The 23,435-nt window shown below is 38.9% G+C and overlaps 1 protein-coding gene across 5 annotated transcripts in view; it reads right to left on the minus strand.

The window, feature by feature from the left end:
* Positions 1 to 23,435, minus strand: part of Smp_180530.1 (phosphoglucomutase, putative) — a gene marked incomplete at both ends in the record, with an annotated part of 36,968 nt that overhangs the window by 13,185 nt on the left and 348 nt on the right. The window contains 8 exons of one of the 5 annotated variants that reach the window (XM_018792653.1): positions 320 to 455; positions 2,202 to 2,510; positions 3,749 to 3,993; positions 7,184 to 7,253; positions 12,873 to 13,088; positions 17,645 to 17,699; positions 17,732 to 17,840; positions 23,334 to 23,417. In XM_018792653.1, coding sequence (XP_018644495.1) covers positions 320 to 455; positions 2,202 to 2,510; positions 3,749 to 3,993; positions 7,184 to 7,253; positions 12,873 to 13,088; positions 17,645 to 17,699; positions 17,732 to 17,840; positions 23,334 to 23,417 — 1,224 coding nt within the window. Of the gene's footprint in view, positions 1 to 319; positions 456 to 2,201; positions 2,511 to 3,748; positions 4,033 to 7,183; positions 7,254 to 11,696; positions 11,849 to 12,872; positions 13,120 to 17,644; positions 17,700 to 17,731; positions 17,841 to 23,333; positions 23,418 to 23,435 lie in introns of those variants that run through there. The other 4 variants (XM_018792655.1, XM_018792652.1, XM_018792657.1 and 1 more) reach the window with 4 other exon arrangements.

The raw sequence follows: 23,435 nt of genomic DNA on the forward strand, positions 1-23,435 counted from the left end.
TTGGTAAGCAGAGATGGATAGTGGCTAGCATTGGAATCCAGGACGCGCGTTTCGTCCTATTTGGGACTCGTCAGCTAGATGTACCTGCATCCCAGAGTTGAGGACTCAGTGGCCGAGTGGATAACGCGATGGCGTTTGAAGCGAGCGTACTGGGTTCGAGTCCCAGAGTGAACATCAACTCTGGGATGCAGGTACATCCAGCTGACGAGTCCCAAATAGGACGAAACGCACGTCCTGGATTTCACTGCTAGCCACTATCCATCTCTGCTTACCAATAATAGTAATTGTTATTATTATCATAAATAATAAATTCTCTCACCTCCATTAAGACCACTGACAAGCAATTTAAATGGTTCACGCTCATCTGAACCAATCAGTAGTGTTTTAATAGAATCAAAATCGAACAATGTACGCATGTAATCGGCATAATCAGAAACACTGCTTATGATCGTTACCTAATCGTGAATAAGAAAAAACAAAATGTTTGCTTTCAAAAAATTTCCAAAAATAACAGACACTTAATTGATGTTAAAATATATTCATAAATATTAATAGGGGAATGATCAACATAAACAAATATTCAGTATACGGGAATTGGTGGAGATTGTAGAATTTTCATAGTTTAAATCATTAACTGATCTTAGCTAAACCATCATTGAAAAACTGGGGGCATTGGGTGGCGATTTTGTCCTAGTATGAGACTTCCCAGCAGTGAGCATTCATGACCCTGCATGGTGGTCTAGCTAAGATTAGTTCATGATGTAGAGAGTATAAAAAAAATTCTATAATCTCCAAAAAAACCTACGTTGTTAATAATTGCCAGAGATTAGCTTAAACATACGAATACTAGTATTCAATGGTGGTATAGATCAGTTTACAATTTATGCTATGGTGAATAAATTTGTGAAAACTGCTTTTTTTCAAAACCCCTAGCAAACATTTAATACATCCCAACGTTAATTGTAACTTTTAGCGGGTTATGAGTATACCGATCTGCTTCTGACCCCATAAATAATTCTTATTTAACGGCCGCGTTCTGATTTACAGGAGGTTGGGGAACAGTATTGGGGTCGTACTAGGATATCTGAATTTTGTCAATCGGTAGAAATTCGTGTAGTCCTATCGCAATACGTAATATTTAGCAACGCAATATTTCGCGACGTAACATAACACTAGCTAGCAAAAAATACTACAGCATAGTTTTGCATGTAGGCAATATAAGGATGGGAATCCGAATGTGATAACGTGGAAATATTGAACAGAGACAATATAGAGTCAGATTTCCAGAGGTTTAACACTTTAATTACGCATCAATCAATAGCAATATATCGAGATCGACCAGATTGATCAGTTAGTAAGAAAAAGGATAAACAACTTCAAGGTCAGAGATGAGGTCAAGGGTGACAGTGTCCAACATAAACATGTAAACGACGGCTACACAATTAAGGGACAAGAACCAACCAAATTTTCCCAGGTAAACAGAACAAACTGTCAGCCAGTTGTGAAGAAATTTTAATGGTTCATTAGTCTTTTACAATATTTGTTGGTGTTGTCTAAAAGAAACAATGAAACCTTCACGAGTAAATCACTCAACTCAGGGAATATAACACCTACAAACTATATTTCTAAGTTTAGTGTTTGTTTTTACGTAACCTATTTAACAGGTGCTTGTTTTACACAGCTTTGTGTGGGCGTTAGTGTTACTCCACAGTTGATCAGTATCTAATTAGCTATAAAACAAAATTAGAACCTCCGATTTAAGTGGTTGAAAGTTGGATCCCGTTAACTAGCAAGTATTCCTCCAAAATCCACTGAATAGTATATACAAAGTCCATGTTTTGTTCATATATCTTCCGCTTACTTACTAAGATGGAGCCTCAAGGAGTTCAGAGATAAATGAACTGACAGGATAATTAAACGTCTGTTAATCAAAGCAAGACTGAATGTTATTGCAATTCAAATTTAAAAAATACGAAACATTTATAATGATATGCATAGTCCTCATTACAAAACGCGTATAGAATAGGAGTGAAATTGAATCAAACAACCAATCAACTAGCAGGAATAAAGCAGAAGTTTGATAACTCGCTGAAGCCAAACTTACCGAAAAGTAGTTATGGTAGCAGTCGATAAACACAAACGGACTACATAAAAACGTCTGAAACATAGTATTGTCTACTACGAAACAATTAACTACTTACTATGGAAGTTTGACCATTAGATAAAGTATATTTCTTTGAACCAATACGGTTCAACTGAATATTTAATGGTTCTTTGACAGTTTTATAGGAAGTCAACTTTTCACTTTGTGCAAAAATAGCATCCGTTAATTTCTCTGGTGCTGGTCCACCATTCCCACAGTTGTACTTAATACCAAAGTCTGCATTTAGTCCACCAGGATTATGACTGGCTGTTAGAAGAATTCCACCATTCAATTGATGCTTACGAATTATGAATGATGCAGCTGGAGTGGACAGGATTCCATTTTGACCAACAAACAATTCAGATACCTAAATATCACACAGAAGAAAGGTGGGTGAAATAAACTATGCATTATCTATTAGTCATGGGTCTAAGCGGTTACTCAATTTACAAGTGAACATACAAAACCAGTGAATTTAGAGACAAGGCTAAACTAGTGTGTTCATCATGAACAGAATATGATTGATATTAAAATTCCAAATAAACAGAGAAATTCATTTATTTAATTCCATTAATCAAAAATTATACAAGTCTACGGTTACCTTGTTGCTAAAAGGCGTTCATTTCTTTAAGGTCATAAAATACTTAATTCTGTTAATTATCAGAAGGGGTTTTGTGGAGATTTAGTATTTTTCATAGTTGAAAGCGTGAGTCAATTGAAGCTAGACCACCATGGAAAACCACAGATGTCGCTTTCAACTTAATTCTGTATAAATAGTGCCATTCAACAATAGGACTTAAATACTTTACGGTGATAAATTTGAGATAATAAGACATATGATAATGACTTATAGATTAAACGAAAGCTTAGAAATAGGAGAATATAAATACATAACAATACAAGCGTCTACTAATCATACAGTAAAAAAACCCAAGTAACGATCCTTGTATGATAGTCCCACGAGCTAAAATTCACTATTTGTCCTATCATATCAAAAAGACTGACCCAAGACAACCACTGAAAACTAGGAAGCTCTGGACAGCCGTCTCACCTTAGTATAGAACTCCACAGTAGTAGTGTGCACTCACGATCCCATCAGGGATCGAACCCAAGAACACTTGACCACTCGAACTAGTGGGTCGTTGTCCAATGGAACAACTTCAACTTCAATCAATTAGCGATATAGGGCGATAGACATTCATCACAATTGTTGACATGGGTTTCACTTCAGTCGTGTCTGAACTCCACCAGCCACGGCTTCTTCTTGGGACTTCAGGAACATCTCGAAGACATTAGTAGTCTTAATAAGTGATCTTTCGTCGCAAGGCTGGAAGGTACTGGGTTCGATCCTTGATGGGGGTGTAAATGCCTAGTATTGCCACTGTGGAATCCAGTACTGGGATGAAGGAGTTGTAATGCCGCTCGGATTCTTAATGTCTATTAAGATAGACAAACATCATCAAAGTAGGACCTGGTGCAGACGTGCACTGACCTAAGTTTCCATACTTAATTAGCATGATGAGACAAGAAATTCAACTTGGAGATTAAATCAAATCCCACGAAACCATAATAAACAATTTTTATTAAAAAGAAAAGGAAACACACCCCATTTGCTAAGCATATTGGAATAATGATACTTTCTAATGATTCTCGTACAAAATAGCGACCGTCCCCTCCTAAAAGAAGTCGAACTGGTTGAGATTTGTTCAACAATTCACCAACAGCTGCATTTAAAATAGATTGTATGAAGTTCTCAGTGTACCCATGTTGCATAAATGTTTTCGTTGGTTTACGTAAACCACTTGTACCTGGTTTCTGGCCAGGAAACGATTTGGTCGGCTTTACATCGACTGTCAACATTTGAGACATAATCTATAAATTGCTAAAAAAACGGGAAAGTATCAGTAAAGATATGAGAAGTGACGTAGTTGACGGTGCAATTATCTTGGAAGTCTCATCAGCCTTGGGGGGTTGGAATTTGATGGAATCCCGACACGAACACAGAGCTGGGTCGTCTTTAGTCAACTTGCGTTACTTGTGGAATATATAAGATATCAATATGTCAATTAAGTGACGAGTTTACTACGATGAAGTGAGCTCCAGTCAAATTTATAGCAGTGAAACGTATTTATTAATTTATCTGAACACATAAATATTGGTACAAAGGGGCACCAGATATATATGCGCCACACAAGTCACTTGATTTGTATGTGGGCTATGATAATGCCCGGGTGCCCAGACCAAAGCAGGTGGTATTCTTAGAGGGCCACACTCGGAGCCTTTGACGTAAAGGTCTGATCCACAAAGCAGTGGATCAACATCAGGAGATGCAGTCCCATGGTAACCAGTGACCAACAATTGGTTCATACGACACTTGTTCCCTCAGGATACTGGAGCCCATGTGCACTATTGGTTAGGAACCAGGGTTTTCCAACTCCCCTAGGTGGATCCTCCATATCCACCAGCCCGGTTAAAGAGCCGGACATTCGCTTTTCGACCTCTCAATTTCGTAAACAACATCCCTGTCACGAGAAGGCAGTGGTTGTATGCACGTGGCTATGTGATAGCATTTTGAGAGGAAGAGCTGACTCTCCCATACTTTAGTCACACCAAGGCAATTGGGGACCTTTAAAAACAAAGGATATTGGTCAGTTAGTGGTATTCGACCACAGATGTCTTTGAAGCACTGGTTGCGCATTTCAAGATCGTGGAGTCAGCAGTAGTGAAGTTAGACGCAAAGTAAACCGATTAGAGAGGTATAAAATCATTGTCGACTGAGATGGTTAGGATATGTATTACGTATGCCCATTCAAAAAATACGTTAACGATGATCGATGGTGCAAGAGTAGGTTGGAAGGAAGCTAAAGGCAGCCAAATCATTCCATGAAGACATGGATTATTGGACTGAGTCATGTAGGTACGTGCAGACTACCTGGTTGGGGTCCGCACGATCATCACAACCAATGGTTAGGAGTCTTTAGACGACATGGCTCAAAATCGCTGGCCATGGCCCACATGCATTTATTCCTTATCTTCCACTAAATCCTAAGCCTTTAAATTCCTCGTAATTTTCTTATTTATTAATTTATACTTCCTAAAATCGCATCTTCGATGCCTAATCTTTCTTATAAACATCTTACTTACTTACCTAATGCTCGGGTTATCATTACCTCTACTACTCTGTGATTTGTCCCGATAATTTTATATCGCTATGCTAATGGAATGCGGCTACTTGAACTGATGTATAGGTGTCAGATCTAAAGTTGCGTTTGAGTGACCGATCAGTATAATGCACGGACACGAGAAAATATCTTGAACTGTGGATGAACTTGGGACACATACATGAAGGTTGAGGAAATGTTGTAGTCTGCACAAGGTCTACAAGTCATTAATTACTCGCAATTACAAATACATGAACTTCTTAGTAGTTTCATTTGTTGTAGCCGCTTAATTGTCAAGTCTTCTCTAAAATTCTCTGTGAACCGATCGTACATTAGCATCAGGTACTGAGATTGGCCCCGTGACCTTGAAATCCCTCAAACGAATCTGATTGGCTCGTCCATAAATTATAGTCTCATCAAACTACGAAATCCAACAATCCCTACAGCTCCTTTATAATAAAACTCCAGGATTGTTACATTTCTTAGTTTGGGAAGAATAACTTGGAACAGTGCTATCAAATGAACACTATCGTAAAATGAATATATGGTAAAGTATGGGCTACCTCCAATATCAGAAAGTTTAGGCACATCCCTATTTTGCACAGTTTGCTTGGGTTGTGCATCCACTTTCATGACAAAAAGCTGTAAATACGACACCAAATTATAACCGAATTTCTTCATATAAAAATTATCCGAACAAGTGTACAGGTTGACATACTCGCTAAATTACCCGTCAAATATACATGGACTATGGTGATCACAAGTATGGTTTATTGGGATGTGAAAATAACACACTTCAACTATTTATCAAGAGATATTAATTTTACAACAACATCTAAATTGTATAAATAACGGCCTGTAACAGAACTCTGATAATCTGAATTGAATTCACATGTCAAATTTATAGACCATGGGTATCGCGACTGATTTTACACCCCTTTTGTATGATAATGACTCTAAATACCGTAGTCTAACATATATTTACTTTTCAAACTGTAAGATACATATATAAATAATATCCAGGGCAATAAAGAACATAACAATGACGACTTTTCAGTGATCAGTCAACGTGAATATCTCAATCGCAGCCTCAATAGCACAGTATTGACGTCTCAAACAATAGAACTGGATCTCGATGGGTTCGAACTTCACAAGGAGTATTGGTTGCCACAGAATTGTGGATGCGCCTTATTGACGAGAGATGACTAGTACGAAACACCCAATCGCCTAAATTCTATACATAGTGCGAACGATGCCCAGTCACTTTAGACTACTGCTACTGACTGGCACACATAGCATCTTGATCGATAGAATTCTATCAGAACAAGACAAACATAACATTGATAAACCCCATTCTAGATTTGTATCACAATTCACTAGAAAATTACATGGCAAACACTGTGCCATAACCTGCCACCTAGATCGGTACAGTGAATGTGGAACGGTTGTCCAGAGGTTGAGGCAGAACCCAACACCAACAGACTTTGGTTTTTATCAACCAGAGGTAGTATTGATAGCCCCACACACTCAAAGTTAAATATACTATTCCGTATCTGGTAAATGGGTGAATAAATAAATGGATAAATACATATTTCACAATAACAGAACTCAATGAATCAACCAATCCACCAACCCGTCAAACCACATGACAAGAATAGATTTAACTCATAATCAATAACACACATAAAAAAGAACCAGACAAAAACTCACAAAACAAAGAGAGGGGAAGAGAAAAAATCAAAACAAAGGATTAATGTAGCATATAATTTATGCATAGATTCACTAAACATGAATATATTCCCCGTTTTTCACTATGTACAACAAAAAATTGAACGATTTCTCTCTCGCGCGATTGTTTATTTCTTTGGTAATGACTTACTAGCGCCAATATTGGCCAACGAGTCTGCTTCTTCATTGCCGTGTACGCCACGATGACTACGGACATGGTACTGAATGAGAATAGAGAAAATACGAATTGGAAAACAAAAGGAGAACCAATGAAATAACACGAAACATTTGGGGTGCATACTAGATATAAAGTGGGTAGAAGTTTTATAATTACACACACATACATACTCGCCCATTCCAATTCCCCATAATTTTTTCATAGAGGACAGTTTGATGAATAAGCGAAGTTTAACATCATAAAAATGAACTGAAATAGAATGTCGGTCGACACATTGAAATGCAATGGTGTAATGGTGTAATATGGCCGAGCAATGATTACTAAAAACATAGAATTGTTGATTTAATACCCGAGTTGATATATGAAGACAAGGATTTGAAATATAAGAGATGATGAAATGGATACATATTGGCTGTTGTCGAACCGCAAAAATGTTAAGAAAACTATATCGTCAGATTTAAGACTCACGCTTGTAAATACTATGATTTTGACTTCTTACTCACTACTTTAATCCTTCGTTTAGACGGTTGGAGGAAGTTGATAAGAAACTCTGCTCGACATAGGTTCCATGCTATTCGGCAGTAGTTAGTAAGATGTACGCGTAGTTTTGGGAAACTGGTGTCCCCTGGTGGATTTTATCGAGAATCATCTAGCTTCAGAGGCCAGAAAAGCTCAGTGGTAACTCCTCAGATTGTGAATCTGGGTGGCGTGGGTTTGAGTTCCACAAGGAGCATTATTTTCCTGAAGAGAAAAAGTACATTTTGCTGATGAGTCCCAGCTAACACAGAACCCACGTCCAGAGTTTGCTGGGGTCTAATTACAACCGCTTAACACTTAAAAATAGCGTAGGCGATATCGAGTCACTCAGATTAGTGGCCAAAATGTAACTTGATTGATAGGAGTTGATCAGCATTGAAAAGGAATTGAAATATATGACATCGATCACTACTCAGTGGTCAACCAATTGTAAATAATAAGTTTGTTTGTTCACAACCATCCAGACTATGTCAAATAGTGGAAAAGATGTGAATACGGAATGGGAATTTAAAACACAGTATTGTGCATACATGTTTTTTTTGGTTAACATATTTACGATAAAATATTTCAATGAGATTCTATTTGGTCCTTTTGAATGATATATTACGAAATATTATGTGACGAAATTAACTCTACTGACCAATCAATCAATTACCAACAACATATGACTGGCTTTACATGTAAGTAATCAACATTGCTTAGATATTTAAAAGAAACAAGCATTGTCACATTGAATATGATCAATAGTTAACCAGATACACGTGATTAATACATTTTTGTGGAGCGATGGTGATTTAGTGATTATGAATCCTTCAGCTTCCAATCAATAACAAGTTCTAAATTCTAATTCTATTTCACCTACTTTGATTTGAAAAGTCAAGTAGTAGCATCACTACTCTTCACATACTGTTGGCAGGATAAGGTTGTGACTACTGTCAGTTCATTTCGGGTTCGAATCGGTATAGTTTGATTGATCCGTTTTCAACTAATCAGCATTAGTGAAAGAATCGAGATGCTACAAAATTCTTATGAAAATTCTATGTCAAGTCCGATGTTTTTACAACTGCATAACGGTTATTTTAGTTTATTCATATATATATATATATATATATATATATATATATATATATCCGATGAGTAGAAAATATATTTATTACTCACTTGCTACCCAATAATCAATTTATTTGAAACTATCAGGTTTAGTTTTGACTCTGATACCTACAATATCATGCATAATGTGGCTGAAAGCCAAACTATACAGATCTGTAGCACCCTGGTCCACCAGGGTGTTTGGTACCTGAGTGGTTGCGTCACAGGATTGGGCTGAGCTGTTCGGATTGTAACGTTGAAGCCTTTATAGTATCTGGTTCTCCTGTGGGGCGGGATTGAGCTGTACTGCTTGGGCTAAGCCTGGGCAGTGTCTGGCTCTCCTGTCAAGCGGGATTGAGCTGTACTGTTTGGGTTGCCGCGTGAAAGTCTGGATGGTGTCTGGTTCACCTGAAAACCAGTGCAAGATTACCCTGGCCCATAAGGGTATATTATATAACTGTGAAAGGCCCCCAAATGCCCCTGGTACGGCAGAGAAGTGGGGAGAGTCCGCTCTCCCTCTCCAAATGCTCTCACATGGCCACGCGAATATATAGCCTCTGACAGGGAAGTCCTACTCACTGTCTTCTCGTGGCGAGGGTGTTGTTTACGAAAGTGAGAGGACGAAAAGCGAATGTCCGGCGCTTTAACCGGGTTGGTGGAAACGGAAAGTCCACCTAGGGGAGTTGGAAAACCCTGATTCCAAACCAATGGTGCACATGGGCTCCAGGATCCTGATGGAACGAATGGCGTATGAACCTATTGTTGGTCACCGGCTACCATGGGACTGCATCTCCTCACGATGCTCCACTGCCTTGTGGATCAGACCTTTAGGTCAAAGGCTCGGGGTGTGGTCCCCTAAGAAAACCACCTGCTTCAGTCTGGGCGCCTGGGCAGTATCACAGCCCTCAAGCAAATCGATTGAGATTTGTGAGGCGCATATTTATCTGGTGCTTTTTGTACCAATATTTATGTGTTTAAATAAATAAATAAATAAATAAAGTACCAAGTAAATGAATTAGTAGTTCAACTATTCGTCCTAATAGAAGTACGTTTGAAATACAATAAATAATGGAGGCTGGTGTTAATTCCTAGCTTGGATTCAAGGGAGAAGATAGAGAACGGGCTTACACGTAGCGAACCAATAGGAGCTTAGTTTGCGTCGCCTCAAGGTTAATGGTGCAGGTCAGACATGTGATTGGTCAGGTCTGGGGCATTAGACTATAGAAGAAATAATAGACGTGGAATAGATAAAGACTATAATTAGAACTTTGATTAGTGACTTTAACATGTAGTATGTGTTTGTATCACAAGGCATAACAGCCTTTAGAGCTAACTTTGTGATGTGTTGGTGAGGAGAGGGGCCACGAGAATTTTCAAGCTTAGTAATGAAGTCCTCACTTTATCGACACGAGTCACCTGTGAAGTGCGTACCTCAATCAATTACTTTTGTTTTAATTGACTTATCGATTGTTTATTTTTGTAGTTAACGTTTCATCTGTTATCGTTTTATTTCATTTTATAGAAGATTTATTCTGTACTGAGTAGCTATTTGTCTTTATTTAGAAGTTTATCTTAATAATTCAATTCTTTGAGCACGTATCGCTGCAGCATATCACCGACTGATCGACATTTCATCAACTTCATTTTAACAATACTCAAAGCTATGTACCTTTTACAAAATATTAATTCATAACATTTACAAAACTGACTGATAAAAACAGGTAAGCTATAAACAATCTAGGAAACTGAAAAGAGTTGTTTGTTGTAGTTCAGACCTTCCAAAAATCAACATCAGTACAAAGAGGAAATCAAAAGGCATGGTAAAAAAAATTTTAGATCATCAAGGAAAATATGTATGAAACTGAGATGAAGATGGAAAACAATAAGATGTTGAAAATTTAGAGGACGGTTAATATTTAATGGGTTGAGTCAATGTGATCCATCTTAGAGCAGTCTAACCAGGAGGCTAACATGATCTATACATAATTCAGATTAGCATTCGGTGACGTTTTCTGTTAACCTTTATATGCTTTTGAAAACCTAAACCTTCTCCAATCAACATTGTTTATCGAGAAAGTAGTGAGCGAGTGAGTGAATAACAAGTCTCTCCCTATCACACTTCAGTCGGTCCGCATCTACTGACTTGTTTATCATATATACTCTAAACTTTTGTATTATTTACTTGGTATTTTAACGGCACACACAAAAATTTGCATTGAAGGTACCTCTACAAACGTGGATTTGTATGACTTAGTTTTTACACCTTTGGTGATAGTGTTTCGAATAATAAGACTGTGAAAAAGTGGACTGTTTTGCAAGATACTTGAGTATTTTGACAGACAATTTGATTATCTCGCCCTGGTGTACTTTGCGAAAGCGTGAAAAAAATATTGGATGAGAATAACTGTAACAATAGCAAAAAATCGAAGAAATAATGTTTAATCGGAAAGCGGTAAGACTAAAAGTAGGAAACTCCAGATCAGAGCGTGAATTTGTGCTGCTGACAATATAGGGGTGTCACAGTAGTGTGTTTTCCTTAGATAACCAACAGCTACAGATGTGTTGCCTTCTCGCAATGGAAAGAAAGAATTACAAAAAATCGGCCCTAGAAGCAATACACTACACTTTACTAAACTGATCCCGTCGTCGAAGGTAAGGCTTTGAAAGTACGAGGCTGACACATCAAGGACTACTTATATAACACGCAAGTGACCTGCCCTTAAGTAATTGTATCTCGGTGTCCGTAGTCACTTTCACAGGTCTCTAAAACCACTACCAATCTAATTTCCTCAAGAAGTATCCATTCATGGTGTGAGCAATTTAGAAATGAAAAACTTCAACATACAGTACTCGAGATCACCTTGTTAGCTACCAAATCCAATCACCAATCATTGTAAAAATGCCGATTCCAAAAATTTATTGTGGCTTGAACTGCTGACCGTTAAAATAATTGACTGCTAAGCAAAATTCAAATTTTGGTAGGAGCATAGATTTCTTTAGCAGTGCGAACGCCTAGATGATAAGTCCCAATACGTAAAGAACATAGTGTTTTCAACTGATTGTCTTTGAACACTAAATACATCAGTAAATCATCGTGAACATAGAACTTGGAAAGTATGTACGTTAGCCTATAGTGGACTATCTTCGAGATAATTCCTTAGGCTTCGCATATCAACCGCCCTGATAACTGTTATTAAATAAATCCCAACAATGTACTAATTTAAGAAGACAACACGAAGCGCCGATCACAGTTTACCATTGAATAGAACAGATCATTGAGTCACAAGTACATCAAGCGAATTCGAACAGAAATGCTAATGCGAGCGAATGCCCAGGCAAATAAAGAATCAAATAAATTAATAAGACTCAAGCATATATATAAGGGAAAGTGAATGATGCATTGAGCGATTTAAGCAACTAACATTTAAGTTAGAAAGAGAGATATGTACGTAGGTTGTCACATGCGATCAACAATATACGTTCACACAGACGTAATAATAATAATACCAAGATATCAAACTGTCATTGTTCGAATAGCACTATCTGTTATTTAAGTTAATTGAAGGGCTTGGCAAAACTAAACGTAAACAAAAGAATAACAGAGGCGCTATAAGCCCCAATGTCAATACCATGATGAGTATCTGAAATGGAAACTGAGTTAGAGGTAATCTTAACGACCTGGGAGCTTAGCCTAAGAGCTTGAATAAAAACTACGTGAGTTTGGTCATATACAGCTTTTCTGAAAATACTAAACACATACCTGTTTTCAAATCTCACATGAATAACTTTTACGAGAAAAATCGATGGGGTCAACTAAATAAATGTAAATAATAGTAATATCAACAGTAGTACGATCCGATATATCAAATAATTGATGCTGATTATTTGCCACAAACACTGACAAAGATAGTAAACGATACACAAGATTATCCATATTATTTGATAAATGGTATGACGCTAAAGTTTATAACACGATTACTCCATAATTATGTTAAGAGGAAGAAAGCGAGTCCACACTAAAAAGCAAAAAAATTACCCAGATTATTTCAATTCCTGATTCAGCGATAACTTCAAGTAATCGTTTAACTGGTTCTTTTAATTTAGCATCTTCACCATTGGCTAATTTCCAGGCATTTCGCGCCCACCGTTGACCCCATTCTGTTGCACAGTTTTGAGTGAATTTACTATCAGTAACTATTCCCAAATGAGTAATACCACCAATGTGTGCCTGTTTAATTGCACATATCACCGCCTAATTTAAAGAAATGCATTAAAAAAGAATCATAATTTTTTTATTTTTGTCAGTGTGAATTGAATATATGGGGAATGTAACTCGGTAAGCACTACGGATATAATTATAAACTAAGTTATGATCTATTAGCATTAACATTGTTACTACCTCTAAAATTCTGGGATGCGTCATGAAAGTTTGATTTCACCGTGTTAATGGAGTATGGCAACTTGAACCGATGTACATGGGTGCCAGGTTCCATGTAGCATTTGAATTACTAACTGAGGCTATGAACCAAAAATATAAGGCAGTTAAAAGTCCGTCAGTTAGTTCATAAGCAACGTAGAATTTGTCACATGTGGGGATCAGTTTACGTTGCTACACTATATCAGCAAAGCGGCATAAAACTGCCAAAACAAAAGGGAGAGCAGCAAATGTAGCAACATCATTAGTAGAAAAAACTAGAAATAAGCAACATGATTCGAGAAGAATTCGTGGAATATAAGGTATAAAACAATTATAAAAGTCGAAATGTAGGGGAAGGTAAAAAGCGAATGCAACAGTCAACGACTTCATGAATTGATGGTACATTTTAAGTTGACTACATTTAGATTCTTCCAGTCTGATCCTACACCACCCACTATCATGAGCCGAAGTAGGTAATGATTGTGCATATGATTCAATCACCTCAGTTGATGAAAACTCACTACCTCACCAGTCGACCTGAAATGCCTTATTTAAACCTGAAGTTTCGTACTGATGTTGTTCAGAAGAACTATGAATGCTCTACAATTAAACCAGCCAGTTAAGTGGACAAAACTCCAGCAAAGTCACCAACCTGAGCAACAAACAGTCCCCATTATTTCATTTTCCATTTTTACTTAGTGCTCTGCGTCTAATTTCAACATGGCTCGTTCGATGGCCTTATCATATGTGAGTGACGCTTCGAGGACATCTATGACCGAACACTAATGACCTGTTTCTAAAAGCCATACAACAGAACAGAGAAAACTGCTGCACAGTATACTCATCCTTTATTCATCAGATTAACAGCTAATCTACTCGACAGGTGACGCGATTTCGCAAAGGCCAAGAGAGATTTTTGAATAACACTGAGACTTCCTCAAATACAAACCGATCAGGGCTGACAAGACTTCCCAGACCAGTGAAATACCTAATAATAATTAATATTAATAATAACGAAATGATAATAATAATGATGGGAGAAACAGTTCAGTTAGCAAAAATATGACCAAAAAGAATTTTTTTCAATGGAAAAAGTTACGTTTATTTTTATGAAGTAAGAGAAAGTTGCAGTAGTATCACCAGTGACTTCCATTCTGAGCCATGTCTGGTAAAGTCTCTAGACACTATGTTGCACCATCCCTAGGACCCGAACCAGGGAGTCGTGAAGGACCAACAGAAGCCAGTCCTGTACAGCTTTCTTTCATACCACGACATGCCATATACTGACCACCTCTCCGCCTTTTCCAACCAGTTCCAACGTCGGAAAATAATGCACGACGTGAAATTCTCTGGGATAGAATTTGTAGAATATGTCCAAGCCATCAAAGTCGATGTTTCATAATAGTGACACTTATTGGATTATCGCCGCTGGGCCCAAAAACACGATACTAGACCTCTGCATTACTAACATGGTATTATTACTGGATGTCCTGTAGAAAACAACCTTGCTAAAAAACGCTAACCAGCATAAACAAATTAAACCATTTAAACTCTGCCCTCCGATTTGAAGGATTTTCATTTACACGAATCATGACACCTCATGGTGAAAGCCAAAATTCTTCTAAAGTCACGAGGCCGATGCCCCTTCTAACAACCAGAGTAACAATTATTATAGGTACATGGAATGTAGGGACAATGTGGGAGACCGGGAGGACTAATCAAATAGCTACGTAAATGAGGAGATACAACTTGACGGTGCTCAGAATCAGCGAAACCCATTGAACCCAAGCCGGACAGAAAAGATTGGATTCAGTAGAGATGCTGTTGTACGCTGATCATGAAGAAGCAAGTACTTCGCACACGCAGTAGGTTGGAAAGGTGCTATTCAGAGAAGCACGAAAAGCACTTTAAGGATGGGAGTCTGATGGATCCAGGATCATTAAAGCATCATTCAAAATAAAGAAGAAGGGAATCACAGTCAATGTTATCCAGTGTTATCCACCCACCAATGATAGCAATGAAGACGACCAGTTTTATGGGAGGCTGCAATCGATTATAGTGAAGTGCTCAGAAAAGAACCTGACCATCCTGACGGGAGACCGAAACGCAAAAGTTGGAGTGGACAACACTGGATATGAAGATATCATGGGAAGACATGGACTGTGAGAAAGAAACAAGAGTGGTGACAGATTGGCAAATTTATGTATATTCAACAAAAACGTTAAAAGCGGCACAATATTACACCACAAATGCATACAAAAAGCTACATGGGTCTCACCGGATCACGCTACAGAGAACCAGGTCGATTGTCTTTGCGTCATTAAAAAATTCGGAAGGTCAGTGGGAAAAATGAGAACCAGGAGAGGGGCTGACAGCTTTAGATCACCACCTGACAGTCAGTCATAATGTAGAACTTCGTACGTACGTACATCAGTTCGAGTTACCTTAACACATAGATGAAGTTGTCGATCTGAATTCCATAGTGGTAGAAGTAGTAAGAGTATAAGCAGTAATCGGGAAGATTAGGGTTTGAAGATGCTATTCAAGGAGTATGGTCCAGTGGAATAAATTTGGAAAGAGAAAAAAGGGACATGAAGAATTCAGAATATTAGAATTTGGAAGAACACAAAAAGTGGATGCAACTTCACCATTACAAACAATTTTGAGCCATGTCATTCAAGGTCTCTAACCATCGGTTGTTATCATCTCGCAGATCCCAACCAGGTAGTCTACACCTACCAACATGGTTCAGTCCACTTGTCAGTGACTTCATAGATTTGTGCCACGTTTTGGTCTGGCCGCTCCTAGCTTTCTTCCAACCTACTCCTACAACAGAAAACATTACACGTCGGGGAAGTCGGTGGTTTGGCATACGTAACACGTGTCCCAGCCATCTCAACTGATGAAGTTTCACTGCCTCACTCCCTATCATTAGTTCAGGTGCCGATGCAACCCAATCGTGAAGTAACATTTTGCACTATGAGGGGGAGAATCGCATCCCGAACATGCCTTCATTGTTGCTTATAGTGGTCAGAAGACTATGCATTTTGTCAGCATCTTCACCAAATAGAACTATGTCATCGGCGTATTCCAAGTCATTTTCAGGGTCGACCTTTTTTAACCCCTTCCTTCCTTGTGAGAAGGCAGCATCGCTGCAGATGCTGGTTGTCCGAGGGAAACATCTTACTGTTGTCAAACCCCTCTACAGTCAGCAGTAAAGCTTCGCCTTCAGACCTTGAGTTGCTGCTTTCAATCTTGTCGTTCTCCAATCGACCTGCCTCGCATGGTAGGACCTACAGAAACATATGTTCCAAGAAATATATCTCGGTTCGGTCATCACGATAGGCAAGCCCGACCACCACGTCAGGGTAGCAGCTACGGACGAGACCACCTGCAAGTGGCTGCTATGATAAAACTGAAGTTAAAGAAGCAATGAACAATTGGAGAAACAGCATTACAAAGCTTCAATACAGCCTTCCTTCGAGATGCAGACAAACTCAACGAATTCAAGATAGCTCTCAACATCAGCCGCCAAGCCTTACAAGATCTACCTGCTTCAGTTTGGGCACACCTGAGCAGTATCACAGCCCTCACACAAATCGAATGAGATTTGTGCGGCGCATATGTATCTGGTACCCCCTTGTACCAATATTTATGTGTATAAATAAATAAAAGTAAATAAACTTACAAGATCTACCCAAATAAATAGAAACTACAAGTGGAAATACGTGCAAGACCTAGCAATGACAGTGGAAAAAGCTGCAAGGGAAGGAGATATGAGGCAACTATATGATAAAACGAAGAAACTGGTAGGGAAATATGGTAAAGCAGAGACCGGTCTAAGACAAAAAAGGCAAGTCAATCACCGAGATTCAGGAACAACAAGACAGGTGGGTAGAGCACTTTGAAGAACTCTTGAAAAGATTAGCCCCACTGAACTCACCAGACATCGAAGCTAAACACACAGACATTCCTATAGATCTCATTCCACAACGGTCGAAGAAATCAACGTGGCCATCAGACAAATCAAGAGTGCAGAAGCAGCACGACCTGATAATATACCACGTGAAGCACTGAAGTCAGACATAGAGGTAACTGCAAACATGCTCCACGTTCTATTCAAGAAGATTTGGGAAGAGGAACAAGTGCCAACGGACTAGAAAGAAGGATATCTCATCAAGATACCAAAGAAAGGGGACTTTAGCAAGTGTGAGAAATACAGAGACCTCATACTACTATCGGTACCAGGAGTGTTGCTGAACCGAGTAGAAGATTCAGTAGACGTCCAACTTCAAGATCAACGGGCTGGATTCCGTAAGCTAGTTATAGAAAACTTTTTAGATACATGTAGTTGATATTTAGGAGCAATTATTATCAGAATAAAAGTTTACCTCAATTTCTGCTCTATTATTTGTTTGCTCTCCTTCTAAACGCTCAGAGACATTCCTTGGAATGGTAAGAGCCAATTTGATACTTACCATGGATGATTAGGTCCCCAGTAAACACCATAACCAGCACGACGATCATCATGTGCACCGTTACATGAACCATCAGTATAAACCATTACACGTCGCGGGCATGATGCATCTGGTCAAAAGACAGAGGAAAAAGATATCAACAGTGAAAAGACAAATAGGTCTAATTGCTTAACAATATTAGTAAGTTGATATAGATCCTCATAAATTTACTTACTACAGGAAATATCACTAAGTATCGTGTTTGAGAAAATAATAACATTATGTTGAGTTAAGATAATACCAAACTATAACTGGCTGGCTTTCTAGTTGCATCAACAGACAGGTTAATTGACTAGAGATATTTTTCCAAGATATAACCATAGCAGAAAGACTGGCTGTACAGATAAGCAAGATGATATGAACAATTAGAAACCTAACAACTGTACACCCAGTTGGTAGGTTGCTACACTTCATGTCAGAAGGAAGAGGAAATCAACTATTAGAGAAACTTTACACAAAATTGTGGAATAAGAATAGAATAACAGCGTATTGAATGTTTCAAGTACGAAGGAAAATGGTTCTGCAACCGACTAAACAGCACATGACTATAAGATCTAAAAATTCAGAGTGCGGCTTTGTAGGATAGCGCTGTTTTAATTCAACACCTATTATATCATGGTTCGTTCCCCAAGGAAGTATTTATAACCACTCTTAATCGACAGCAACCAACTTATCACATGATGTCTTGTTTACCCAAAGCTGCTTACTTGATAGTTTCATCATATCTAAACTATTTGATAGGGATTGTTGGTTAGATGCCTATAGCACCATGTTTGATTTAACTAGTCATATTTGACGGCTACATTAGAGAATACAAGGAGGGTGTAGCAGAACATCAGTTTATAACGTAATATCAAACCTCTGATTGAGGTTAACAATGGAGTCAAGCTGTACTGATAGATTTCCACACATGCCAAAACTTGAAATAGTCTAACATACGATTGATATGCCAAGTTAGAGTACCGCCAAATAGTACACCGACATAATGATTTTGCATTTCTTCATTACAAAATGTACATCTGATGGTTTTAATTAAAACAAGAATAAATACTCTTTTAAAGTCATCTTGAACTTAACACCACAATGTTGTATGATAACCGTACATTAATGAGTACGTGAGTTATCCTCAAAAGTCTTATGTTATAAAAGTTGAGTGAGAAATATGGCTGTCTGTAATCAAGACTGCTTTTACTGAGGCTTATATAAAATTAGCCCCTGAATGCTTTAGCACACTCGAGGGTGAAGCGAGTCTGTTCTCCCTCTCAAAATGCTCTCATACGGTCACCAACTTCTCGCGGCGAGTATTGTTTGTGAAATGTCCGGCTCTTATACCGAGTTAGTGAGTACGGAGGATCCATTTAGGGAGTTGGAAAACGCTGATTTTAAACCAATGGTATACATGGACTCCAGGATCTTGAGGTAAAAATGGAATATGAACCTATTGTTGGTCATCGGCTACCGTGGGACCGCACCTCCTAACGTTGCTCCACTGCTTTGAGGTCTAGACTTCTAGGTTAAAAGCTCGGGTAGTGACCCTCCAAGAAAACCACCTGTTAGAGGTATGAGGGTGGTTATCACTTCCCGGTCGTCCACACTGTGGAAGGGCTAGAGGTGGTCTTAGTGATCTGGTAGCGTGACCGCAGTGCCCAAGGGATAACTGTGTGAGGCCGGTCACACACGACATTTTTGTGAGTAGTCTAAGTGTTAGCTCAGCACTTGTTGGGACCTCACCACCGGAGACGGAAATCTGTGGGATAAGGTGTGCACTTTCAGGGTCAAACATTTCCAACCCCACCCTTCCCTGTGGGAAGTCAGTATCGCTGTTATGCTGGTTTCCTGAGAGAAAAACCATACTGCCGTCACACTCCTGTACAGTCAGCAGTACGACCAAGCCCTCGGACCTTGGGTTTGCCGCTTTCAGTCTTGTCGTTCTTCAACCGACCTGTCTGGCATGGTAGGACCTTAAGGAACGACTGTTCCAGCCAGTATAATTCGATTGGTTCATCACTATAGGCCAGCTCGACCACCACGTCAAGGTAGCTGCAACGATCGGGAGAAAACCACCTGCTTCGATTTGGGCATCTGGTCAGTACACTACGCCAGACGCGTATGCAATGACTTTGGAAGCGCATATATGTTTTGGTGTCTCTTTACCGATGTTCATTTATTAGAATAGCAATAATAACAATAAACTATAATTAACCAAGAATGTTCGTAATAATTTCCGGTTTTGAATGTTGTGCGATTCTCCAGAATGTTTGAGTATGTCAAATTATTAACTGATTCAATGCCTACAAATTGAACAATAGGTAAGGTGATTGTTCATATTTATGAAAAAGTAACTTGGTTGATCGGTTTCAACGTCCGTAACGTTTAATATTAAATGATAGCTGCAGATAACTAGGGGTGTTTTTTATCCAACAACTTAAGAAGCTACATTGTTGTGTCTAGTTATGAACATTACAGCGCCACTTTATTCCACGAGGAAAGATTTACTATTGACAGCAAAACAACAGAATCAAAACTAATATTCTACCAACTGAAGCTACAAAATCCGACTTACAAAGATTAGGACTGTACTTGCCCACAAATGCCCTGGTACGGCCGAAAGTGAGGAGAGTCCGCTCTCCCTCTCGAAATACTCTCACATGGCCACGCGTATATAGTCTCTGTCAGGGAAGCCCTACTCATTGCCTTCTCCTGTCGTGGGTGTTGTTTACGAAATTGAGAGGTCGAAAAGAGAATGTCCGGTGTTTTAACCAGGTTGGTGGATATGGAGGATCCACCTAGGGGAGTTAGAAAACCCTTATTTCAAACCAATAGTGCACATAGGCTCCAGTATCCTGAGGGAACAAATGGAGTATGAATCAATCGTTGGTCACCGGCTACCATGGGATTGCATCTCCTCACGATGCTCCATTGCCTTGTGGAATAGACCTTTAGGTCAAAGGCTCGGGGTGTGGCCCCCTAAGAAAACCACCCGCTTTGGTTTGGGCACCCGGGCAGTATCACAGCCCTCACACAAATCGAATGAGATTTGTGTGGCGCATATCTATCTGGTGCCCCTTTGTACCATTATTTGTATCTTTAAACAAATAAATAATACCAATTAATCTCTAAATCAAAACAGGTGATGAGATGTTGAGTTTAAGACCATTCTAAATTTAGTCTAGGATTTTATATTATTATAATGACACCAGTATATGATAACATTTTGCTACATTTACTACTCTTCCAGACGAAGTACTAGACCCAAATACAAAGTCAACAAACCGTCTGCTCACTGTGGACTTCGATTGAGACGCTGTACTTAAGGTTCTTAAAACTTTAGACACGGAAAAGTCAACAGGACCGGATGAACTACATCCCAAAATCCTGGAACAAATTGCACAACATATTGTAGCCCTAATAACTGTGACATTCAATGTCACTCAGCCCAAATGTGTTACCTACGGATTGGATGGACCCAATCGTCACTCCGATACATAAAACAGGACCACGACAACTTCCATCGAACTACAGACCTCTCAGCTTCACCAGTGTCGCAGTTAAAGTACTGAAAAGAATGGTCAAAAAGACCATAATGACGTTCGTGGAAATCAACAACTTGTTAAACAGCGAACAACATGGTTTTAGAAAACGTTTGTCTTGCACAACAAACCTTCTTATACTAATGAAGCAATGGATAAAGGCTCTAGACAATGGAAAATCAGTGAATGTTGTCTACATTGACTTCACCAAGCATTTGATAAGGTGTCAACAAATCGACTGCTCTTGAGGCTGGAAAATCTAGGCATTGCCGCCCTCTTCCCTAAAATGGATTGAGGATTTCCTGGTAGGTTGTAGACAAAAAGTAAGAGTAAGTTTCAAGTGCTTAACCTAGAGACCAGTACTTAGTGTGGTGCCTCAAGGTCTTGTCCTAGGTCTTTTACAATTTAAACTGTATCTAAATGACCTCCCAAGTATAGTTGCGTTCCCAATGTTATTATACGTTGATGTAAAAATCTGGCAAGAAATAACAGGTGACGCAGATGCATGCGCACTTCAAGCACACTTAAATATTGCGATCAGCTGGACTAAAGAGTGGGTGGTGTCTATCAACGCGGCAAAGTGTATATACATGTACTTTGTGGATACAAAGGTAAATAGTTACAGCACATAAGAGCTCGTGCCCATAGTCGGGTCTCACAAGGATCTTGGGGTAACAATGAGTTATGATCTTAAGGCCACGGCCAACTGCTGTGAGATCGCAGCTAAGGGGTTTACAACCCTATGGGCTTTAAGACGGACATCCACCAAGTTAAATACTACCATCTTCATTACAGTACACAAAACCCTAGTAGGGACTACGCTTGAAAACTGCGTTCAGGCTGCAAGCCCCTGTTTAAAAGGTGACTCAGATATCCTGGACAAAGTATAGATGGCAACTACCCGTGCGAACCCAGGACTCCGAGGTTTACCATACAAAGAGCGGCTTAGTAAGTTAGACCTCTGATGTTATTGTGTCATATGTTGGATACTCTCACGAACAATGATGTAAATAATATTGAGAAATGGTTTTGGACCTAATATATCCTTTCTTTTTCTTCCCACTAGACCAGGACATCTAAGAGGACATAGCAGGCGAGTAGAAAAGCCAAGAACAGATAAAATACCAAAGGCATGCAGGTTTCCACACCAAGGCTTTAATTCTTGGGACCTGTTACCCGAGGTAGTGGTGTTCGCACCTTTAATTGACTCATTCAAGAGAATACTAGACACTCATAGAAGTTTAGAAGAAAAGGAATAACAGGTCGTAGGCCATCTATCCTTACTAAAGGAATCTGAAACTATATATCGCTGAGGCCGTCACCAGAACAATCTAACGAACGCAACGGGGCCTTGTTGCTCTCATGAAGTGCTCAAAGACAGAAAAACACTATCTGAAAAATCAGTATCGGCTGAACTAATAAGTTCAGGCCTTCATAGACGCGTTCGAACGAAGGATTAAGACGGGTCAAACGACCTATTATCCTCCCTTCATTAGTAAGGTTTCTACAAAGGTCGGACAATAACTAACCATCTAAGTATATTTCGGCATTTACTATCAAGTGTTACTAGTTTTACCAATCATGTGAACAGTTAGTTCATAAAATCCTTGGTTTACATGGCTTTTCGTTGTTTAGATAAATCGACGTACAAACATCGGTCTCAATCTGGAATCGCAAGTCGCGGCTATTAGAGTAACAACCAGGAGTCACCAACAGGTATTACTATTTAATACTATTGATACCTAATGGTTGGGACTGTAACATGAGGAACTAATTTTGACGTTCGTGAAATGAGCACTTATTATGCTTCTAAATACACAAGATATCTGAAGAGTTTTCAAATCAATTCTCCGATGGCAGATACAGAAGAACTAAAATCCATATGAGAATCAGTCTATCTTCAAAGAATGGATGAAGCATCAGCAAAATACATGCCAAGTCTTGGGAATAGATGTAACAGATTAAAAGCTGAAATAATGGGAAGGCTTTTTATATCTAAATCTCTGTTGGCCTAAAAACCAATAAAGCATTACCATGATAAAATGTTAGAGTGCTTGGAACATGGTCACTACTGATGTAATGCTCTTCAGGAGATAACTTGGTCGGTAACGGATCTTCTATCTCAATGTGTAGCA

The sequence above is a fragment of the Schistosoma mansoni genome, assembly GCF_000237925.1.
Source record: "Schistosoma mansoni, WGS project CABG00000000 data, supercontig 0227, strain Puerto Rico, whole genome shotgun sequence".
Classification (NCBI taxonomy): domain Eukaryota; kingdom Metazoa; phylum Platyhelminthes; class Trematoda; order Strigeidida; family Schistosomatidae; genus Schistosoma; species Schistosoma mansoni.